Here is a 9304-nt window from a genome sequence, read left to right as displayed (position 1 = left end):
GTAGTACCACAGAATACCGACTGCGATGGCAATGCGATCACAAACGAATTGCAAGAATGAAGCGTTTTGGATACTCGAGATATCAGAAACAGTTTTATAGGGACAACTGTATGCATCAAGGCTCCCTATCCCCGACAATTTCTGGGTCGTGTGGGAAGGACCCCCCCCTATCGCGGTCACTCATTTGGCGACGGTTCAAAACACCATAGCGGAAAGGGGTAGAAAACCGGTGTGTAGCACCTCGCTGTACCAGTGACAATTCCTTCCCATGTTCATATGAGCATATGTCGTCCTCCTATGCGTATGAATGTATATTATTGGTTTCATCGCCATATGTAGGTGTTTCAAGCTTCATATACCTTCGAGGTTCAACATGGGGGCAAACCATTCACCTTGACCCATTGTTGGACAAAAATCAACGAGTGCCCAAAGTTTAAGGAGCACTATGCGGCCAGAAGAAAGGTAGGGGCCTCATCGGCCGTCGACCCAAATGAAATTGAGAAACGACCGAGGGGGAAGACCAAAATTCCAAGATGGATGAAAAGCGTGATGCTTCGACACTCTCCTTGCAAGAAACTCTGAAGGGGTTCATGACCCAAAAGGAGATGTAAATTAAGAAGAGGGAAGAGAGGAAGCGCCGAGAAAGAGGAGGCAATGAAGCCCGTCTTTGACATTCAAAAGAAGAAGCTCGAGATCGATGAGACCAATGCCTGGTCAAGAGCCAAGGAGGTGGAGCTCATGGTAATCACGAATGAAATGGAGATCATGGCGACTGACTTGAGCAAGATGTCCACGAGAAAAATGGTTTGGTTTGAGAAGACACAAAAGTTAATGCTCGGCGAGTGATTATCGTATGGTTGGCCGAGATGCGACTGTTTTGTATGTTGGCGTGAATGCCGACATGAATTCTAGCTTCATTTTGTAATCTACTTGCTATATTTGATGATGAAAATATATTTGCTGAAAAAAACCGGCGAGGCATTCCAAATGGGTCGGCCGGTTGGGTGCACTGTCTAGGAAAGCACGGACAAAGGGCTCCGTCCCCTACAACCAATCCAAACGAATAAAAAAGGACAAATTCCATGTGCATTTGCGTCGGCATGGAGTTGCCCTAACGCCTCTAATTTAACAACGGAGCACTTTCGAGAGGTAAACGCTATTGTTTTTGGGTAAAACAAGGGACAAATCGAGTGAAAAAGACAGTGGGGCAACCACTACTTCTACCACCACCTGCCAGCGGCGGCCTGCAGCCAGGCAACTCACCTCACCTCGCCACCATTTGAGTTTCTTCGGAGATACACAAAACAAAAGAAAAGCGCAAGAGCAAAGCAAGCATGCGAAATGTTCCACACATACCACTTACCAACCTTCTCTCCAGTCCTCCCTCTTTCCCCGCCCCTCCCCAAAATCTAAAGGAATAAAGCCACTCTTAGTCTTAAGCTTTGTCGGGATTCATCCGTGGGCAGGGTCAGTCCCCTTGCTTCTTCCTCGGCCGGGTGATGTAGCTGCTGCTGCTGCTACTGTGGCCGATCCGTCTCCTACTGTTTCACTCGTGCCTTGTGGTTTAATTTGCCCAAGAGGCAGGCGGAGGAGGAAATCTGGAGATCTCTCAGGTGGACTCTCATCTTGTTCCTCTGCTTGCCCGCTGCTACAATGCGCCTCTGTTTGGTGCGCCTTTTTTGCGTTTCTTATTTTGGATCTGAGGCTGCTCTCGAGGGCTCTTCTCGCCCTTTTGAGTTTTCTGGCCGAATGCTTTTTCTAGTTGGTTAAGTTTTCGGAAGAACGGAAAAAATGCTACAATTATTTAGGAGAAGTCTTGATAAACTATCACCATTCTTTGTAAAATATAGAAATCGAGCTAGAAAAGAACTGAAAAACAAAGCAACCTCCTTTCCTCCATAGCGACAGGATGTGAATGTTTCTCCAACCTTGCCTAGCTGCTTGATTACCACTACTCCACTACCACTAGTACTCTACTCGGTGCTAGTTTGGTGTAGGTTGCTTCACGTGTTAAACGCCCGCACGCCATGATCCAGCTACACTTTCTCCACTGCTGAAAGCATTGAGGCCCCCGGTCAGGCCGCCGACGCATTTGGTTGTCCCCGCCGGCGGGGGTTTTCAGCCCTACCCCCCTCACTTCCCTGGGCGTCAAATCCACACCTCCCGACGTCGGGAGCACGTCCTCCGCCTCCCTCCGGCGCGAGCACGTCCTCTCCTTCCTGCAACCTCCCTCGTGAGCAGCGGCGGGCTCAGCCTCATGACGCTCGCATCTTCTTCTCTCTCGCACCAGTAGCGACGCCTCGGGTGGTCATCTCCATCCTGCGACCTCCACCTCCCTCCGGATCTGCTCCTCTTCCGGCCTTTCCCGAGCAGATCCGGTGGCTTCTCTCCAAGTAATTGGTTCCACCCCTCCATATTACAATGTATTCAGATCTATTGCTTGTTGAATTTTCTGGGAAGTCAATTGATTCGTTGGTTTATTCATGCCCAGGATTATTGAGCGATTTTATTTGAAAATTAGTGTTGGGTTGAATGAGTGTAGACTATAGTTGTAACAACAGTTTGCAAGGCATCAGCAGCAACTCACTAGTTTATTCTTTGCAAATTAAATTAGCCAGTGAACTACATTCCCCATTTGTTTGATGTTGACGTCTTCCGCGTGCTTTAGCCGAATCATTGATCACCGAGGATGAAGTGAGCATGCCCCTCTTCTGCTCAGTTTACAAATAATGTCTCATGAAGGTTGTACCAATCACTATTATTTGATTAAGTTGAGCAATTGTAGGTTGCTTCTTGATTACAATTCATGACACAGACGCATAGGTAGTTATTGTTCGATGCCTGCTAAGAATATGAGCTTCGTATCTGTTCACATTTCTGATATAGATTTTCCTATTTTTGTTGCTCAAGTACTTTTTGACTTCTAGACCAAAACTGGTATAGATGATAAATGGAAGATCGAATCTAAAATGTCAGCACTTTGTCATTTTCTTTACAAGGGATTTACCTAGTAAGCATTTTCCACTGTTATGATATCAACCTAGTTTAAACTAAATGGTGTCTTCGGAACAAATGGAACATATACACTAACGTCATTTTCAGTTTGCAAGACAACAGTATGCTGGCCAAAAATTTCAGCCTGAATCTGCTCCATAGCTCTGTTATGTTGGATATGGCCCAAGACGCTTCTTTCTTAATCTTCTCTATTTTAGCAAGTTCTTGAAATTTTGCTAGCACTAGATGTCGAGATGCAGCTTGTGCTGGACTTGGTGCAGAATTGTGTACAGGAAGGTTCTTTTTTTGTTAAAGGCCACATTGTTTTTCAAGCCCTGACATCATTTTCTTGAGCAAACTTCTAAATGTTCCATTATAGTATCAATTTATAAACTCATTTAAAAGAGGAAATGCGCTAACTCTTGTTAAATGCTATTATAAAAAATGAGGATGACTTTTCTGTAATTTATGCAAAAGGGTATCTAGTACCTTTTCAGAAGTATCTGGTCAACTTTGGCCATTTAATTGGTCATAATTCAGCTCAGTGATCCATCGACAATCAGTGTTCATTCCTCAGACTATTTCACTGGGATTATGGATTATGGTTATCCAATTCTACAAAAAAACGGTGAAGTTCTCATGTCAGTTGTTCACTTGTTCTGGTGGTGATAGAATTATAACAGGTTGGTAGTTGCTTTTGTGAAGCTCCTTTGTCAGTGTGAATCACATATACACACATGAGGGTTTTGCCGTTTGCATGTTAATCGCTTGTGAAAAACTCATAAGGTGTGAGAGTTCTTCATTGCTCGTTCTGTACTTACAGTTTCTTATCATCTGCTAGGAGTTTTGGTTTTCTTGTACTGGTCAGCCTTGCATGATGAAAATAGCATTTGATATATTTTGCTTCTGCTAGTAAACTTGCTCCGAAAAATCACAATCTGATAGCTTATCTTGGTCAAAAAAAATTGGTACGATTTAGGGACAAGTTGAATCTGTACTTGCACAGTTCATGGTGCAATAATGAAATTCCACTCTGATGATCAGAAGTAATGAAGAGTTTCCCGTTTAAATTCATGAGAAACCATATACCAAATGCATCCCAACAGAATCATTTGTTTGTAAATCACAACGACGCTTGAAGAAACCATTTTCTTTTGTAATATTACTTTAGTAGTATTGCTCCAGTTTATCCCAAATAGCATCAACTTGTTGCTTGAGTACATGACTAACTAGAATGGTGAGCCTTTACACTAGTCTTACCATCATCTCTTTATGCAAACCTATTTATGCTTGAAAACAATGTTCCAAAACTGTTGTAGTATGAAGCAGTTTACCAAATTGTTGTATTCTGAAACTGCCGTTGACTTCCTAATTGTTTCTTGTAATTTGGGAAACGTCGAGCTGCGGTTCCCAACCGATGTGCAGTGGAGAAAAGCCAGGAGTGACCATTGCCTTTCAGCTTGCCTGTTCAGAAGTCTCACCACCCCGGACATGATGATGTTATATTTTAGTTTTTTTTGTTCTAAGACATAGGTCCAGGACAACCCTGCAGTTCTTGCATTTGCATCAGCATTTCTGATAGACAATATTGATTCATTCCAATTTGTGTTCACCTTGCAGTTCTAAAATTCAGAACTTGTTGAGCAGTGATGCTCTTATTTACAATGGTTGCTCTTGTTCTAGTACATATACCTGGCTGCAATATTACTAGTGGCATATGAAAATAGTCCAGAAAACAACTTGATTGCAGTGATAGATCGTTACTAGCTGCAATATTTGCAAAATTATTGTTTTCATACTGAATTCGGACTTGTTTGTGTGCCTGGAGCAAACCCCCTGTTGCCTATTGCCAAACAACCAAAGGGAAAGGGGGAGATCATCCCCACGGGAGAAGGGGGTCCTTTGTGCCCGTGAAAATTCCCCACATGGGTTTGCTACCCTGGGTTTTCCTTCCCTTGCAACCAAACAAAGCCTGAGGGAAATTAAATGCGCTAGCTGTCGATCCCTGTACGTGTATGTGTCGGTGCTGCGATCGGTCGCCATCGTGGGAATTTATTCCCCTTGTTCAGCCTCAGAGTAACACCTTGCCCTTGATTCCCTTCCAGCCCAAGATCATGTCTTAATTACCGCAATTTAATTCGGGAATCCGTCATTCTTTATGGGCTTGTACCGTGGACGTAGATGCTCACAGTTGCGTTTAATTAGCTGCAATGTCTGATCTGTGGAGCTGTGCAACATGGGTACCTAACAGTTTTGCTTGTATGTAGGATCAGGACACTGGTAGTCCACTATGGAGGCGCCTTCGTCATCCCCTACTCTGCAAGATCATCTCTCCCGGCCAACTGGCCCCTTGCATCTCAAAGTATGGGAGGTTGTATGCATTGCCTTGGGAGTGTTCATGGCGGTCATCTTCTTTTTAACTGTCTGGCTCACTATGCGGAGTAGGAAGAGGACCAGACGAGCATCTGCAAATATCCCAGTCACCCAAATCCCTGCCATATCCAAGGAAATCAAGGAAGTGAGGGTGGAGCAAGTCCCTGCAACTGACTTTGGGGCGCATGACGGAGTCCTGCTAACGATCCAAGACAAGCCTGGTGACCGGGAATCAGACAAGGTCATGGTCCATTTGGGTGTAAGCAAATCGAGACGTGGGGATGAGAGCCACTCAGGGTCATTCCGTTACATGGACAAGGATGCAGGCTTTCAATCAGCTGAAGAAGGAGGGTCGGGAACTTTTCGTCAAGCTTCAACTCATGGAATAACCGCCCCTTCACCTTTGGTTGGCTTGCCAGAGTTCTCCTACCTTGGCTGGGGTCATTGGTTTACTTTGAGGGATTTGGAACTTGCCACTAACCGTTTTTCCAAGGATAACATTATTGGTGAGGGTGGATATGGTGTAGTTTATCGTGGTGAGATCGTCAATGGCACTCCTGTTGCTGTCAAAAAGCTTCTCAATAACCTGTAAGAATTGCCTTATCACAATTAGGCCTGCCTGTTTACACTGCCCATATATGTTCCTCCGTAACAGAACATCCTGCTTTATATTGAATTTATTTTTATCAAATGATGTTATTTGATCTTGTAGAGGGCAAGCTGAGAAGGAATTCAGAGTAGAAGTTGAGGCTATTGGTCATGTTCGCCACAAGAACTTAGTCCGTCTTCTTGGTTACTGTGTGGAGGGTACTCAGAGGTACTTTGTACTGTATTTCACTGTCATATTCCTGTTATATCTCTATTATCATTGGTCACATATCGCATTTACAAGAGAAAAACATATCCTTGGTACATGTATTACCAAGCAAATCATTTTATTCTTGACCTTCAATGCTCTGCAGAAAAATAAAACTCGTTTAACTGCAATGATTGTATGGAATTCTGTTGCATCATTCCTTACTTCAAGTGACCTTTTCAGGATACTTGTCTATGAATATGTGAACAATGGAAACCTAGAGCAATGGCTTCATGGAGCTATGAGTCACCGGGGCTCCCTTACATGGGAGGCCCGCATAAAGATTCTTCTAGGGACAGCTAAAGCGTGAGTTCTCCCTGAAATGTCCTTTCTTTCTGCTAATGCCGTGTCATTTATTCTTTATCTTGCCAATTGGATAATGCAATCATAAAGGTCCCGAAATTGCATCATATTTCTACCTGGAGCTAATTCTACATTAAATAGTAATTGCTCTATAACATATTGTCATTCACGATGGAAGTGAGGCTTAAGCTGAATGAATTCCTAATACCATGTCTATCTTGTGTAACAATTTAATTCAATATTTTTCTCCTCCGAATTAACCATGTAAATACTTTCATTCAATTCATTGCAGGCTTGCTTACTTGCATGAGGCAATTGAACCGAAAGTCGTGCACCGTGATATCAAATCCAGCAATATTTTGATTGATGATGATTTTGACGCTAAAGTATCAGATTTTGGTTTAGCCAAGCTTCTTGGTGCCGGCAAGAGTCATGTAACTACTCGGGTTATGGGAACCTTTGGGTATGTTGGGCAACTAATGAGCTAGAGTACAGTTACACTATGTTAGTGATAGTTAATAATGTGCTGCATTTACTCATTGCAGCTATGTGGCACCAGAATATGCGAACACTGGACTGTTGAATGAGAAAAGTGACATTTACAGCTTTGGAGTTGTTATTCTAGAGGCAATTACAGGGAGGGATCCTGTTGACTATGGTCGCCCGGCAAATGAGGTATTTGTGAGTTGTCAAAACTGTTTGTTAGATGCATTCTGCTTGTTTTTAATACCATCAAGTGGCAAGATATCATTAGGACGGTAACATTAGGATGCTTCTTATCTCAAGCAGCATTTGTGGCACTAAATTAGTGTCACTAGATTCGTTGTGAAATGTACTTTCATAATATACCAATTTGATGTTATATATGCTAGTACTCTTTTGTATAAAGTTGGTCAAAATTTGAAAACTTCGACTTAAGACAAAAGGTAGAAGTACACTTGTTCGCGGACGGAGGGAGTACATATTATCATTTACCAGTTTACACCCTTGTTAACTTGATAGTGTTCATCTATGCATAAATAGCATAACTTGGTCATTCAGAGCCTTGACAGTACATCTTTATGCACCATGAGGTTGCGAATTAATCCTCAACAACAACAACAACAACAACAACAAAGCCTTTAGTCCCAAACAAGTTGGGGTAGGCTAGAGGTGAAACCCATAAGATCTCGCAACCAACTCATGGCTCTGGCACGTGGATTGCAAGCTTCCACGCACCTCTGTCCATAGCTAGCTCTTTGGTGATACTCCAATCCTTCAGATCTCTCTTAACGGACTCCTCCCATGTTAAAGGCTGCGAATTAATCCTCAGCCTTTGTAAATTTCTAGGCATGTGCTAGGGCACACTCGCATGCGTTGTGTGCACGTGTTGCAGTGTGCACGCTTGTCCGTCTATGTTGTGGTCTGAAGAGGGCATAACTTGATCACTTGTAGGATAGAATACTATTGACCACATTGAATTATAAAAATACATTGCTCATAAATATCTTTCATGTGATGCGTAGTGTCTTGCATTGTCTCTTCAGTGAAATCAGGGGGTCATTCCTTGCGATATTCCAACTAACACATGATTTTGTGTCGTTTGCAGGTAAATCTGGTTGACTGGTTAAAAATGATGGTTGCTAGCAGGCGTTCAGAGGAGGTGGTGGATCCCACCATAGAGACACGGCCTTCGACAAGGGTTCTCAAGCGTGCACTTCTAACAGCTTTGAGGTGCGTGGATCCGGATTCAGAAAAGAGACCGAAGATGGGTCAAGTTGTGCGGATGCTGGAGTCAGATGACCCAATTCCTCGTGTGGTACGTAATGTTTTTTGAAAGATAAAAAAAGCAATTTCATCCTTGTTTATGTCATGCATGTATTCTTGTTACTTTTAATTGTTTTTTTCGATACATTTCATGTGAATGTGTGGTGGGATGGAACCATTCATTCAATGAACTCACACTTGTTCTCATATATGTTGACCATTGATTGATTATGATAATACTGAAAGCAGAAAAAATGATGTGAGCAGGACAGGAGATCGAGGCATAACCGCGGGGGGAGCACCGAAATGGACTCCCAACGGGAGAACTCCGACACGGACAAGAGTGACAACCCAGATTCCAAACCGAGCAGGAGCAGAGCATCATCTTCCAAATGAGCACACAAGCACTCACATTTCTCCAACAAGCTAGTAACGATGGAAGCTTTGACCACAAAAGGGCTGATGAAAAACGTGACGGTTGTAACATTTTTATGTATGATTTATTTGTAGAGGCTATTCGTTTTCTACTACCTAACAATTTATTTGTACCTACACCAGTTGTTGACGATGATGTGCTGCTGTAAGTTGTTAACAGTGCCGTGTACAGTTGTAGGCTCATGAGTACTGGCACAAGAGAGTGTCTTGTGTGAATTTAATGGAAAGTTGTTGTCCGTCCTCTTCTCAAATAGGCATTTCATTTCATGAAAAGGCAAAGAGTGACCAAGCAAGAAGCACATCGTCCATTGCTTTGCTCGCTAGGAGAGGTCGAGAGGCCACCACACCTGCCCAACGTACAACAGCACGAGCCCCCACCAAGGGAGTGTAAATAGGAAAATACCGGGCGGCTTGAGCCTAGCCACGGCGCACCTCTCATATACATATATTACAGGGAAGATTTACAATTACAGGGAGTCCATTGGATGGAAACCTATCTATTCGGAGGTAATACAACTTGTACACCAAGTTGTCTAGAAGCCGTAGCTCTGTTGGTCTCTAACACGCCCCTGCAGTCTGAACCGGGAATGATAGTGA

General features: G+C 43.3%; 1 protein-coding gene across 1 annotated transcript; it reads left to right on the top strand.

Annotated features, from left to right (window-relative positions):
• Positions 1-1952: 1952 nt before the first annotated feature.
• On the top strand, positions 1953-8958 carry LOC119267746 (probable receptor-like protein kinase At5g18500). Its single transcript, XM_037549184.1, has 8 exons — positions 1953-2393; positions 5262-5955; positions 6080-6184; positions 6407-6529; positions 6819-6989; positions 7072-7201; positions 8115-8324; positions 8540-8958. Exons 2-8 carry the CDS (start codon positions 5285-5287, stop codon positions 8666-8668), a joined length of 1539 nt encoding a protein of 512 aa, XP_037405081.1. The 5' UTR covers positions 1953-2393; positions 5262-5284; the 3' UTR covers positions 8669-8958.
• The last annotated feature ends 346 nt before the right edge of the window (positions 8959-9304 follow it).

Source organism: Triticum dicoccoides, chromosome 3A (genome assembly GCF_002162155.2).
Source record: "Triticum dicoccoides isolate Atlit2015 ecotype Zavitan chromosome 3A, WEW_v2.0, whole genome shotgun sequence".
NCBI classification, from domain to species: Eukaryota; Viridiplantae; Streptophyta; class Magnoliopsida; order Poales; family Poaceae; genus Triticum; species Triticum dicoccoides.
The sequence above is the reverse complement of the archived record's forward strand: the minus strand, read 5'-3'. Positions and strand labels throughout refer to the sequence as shown.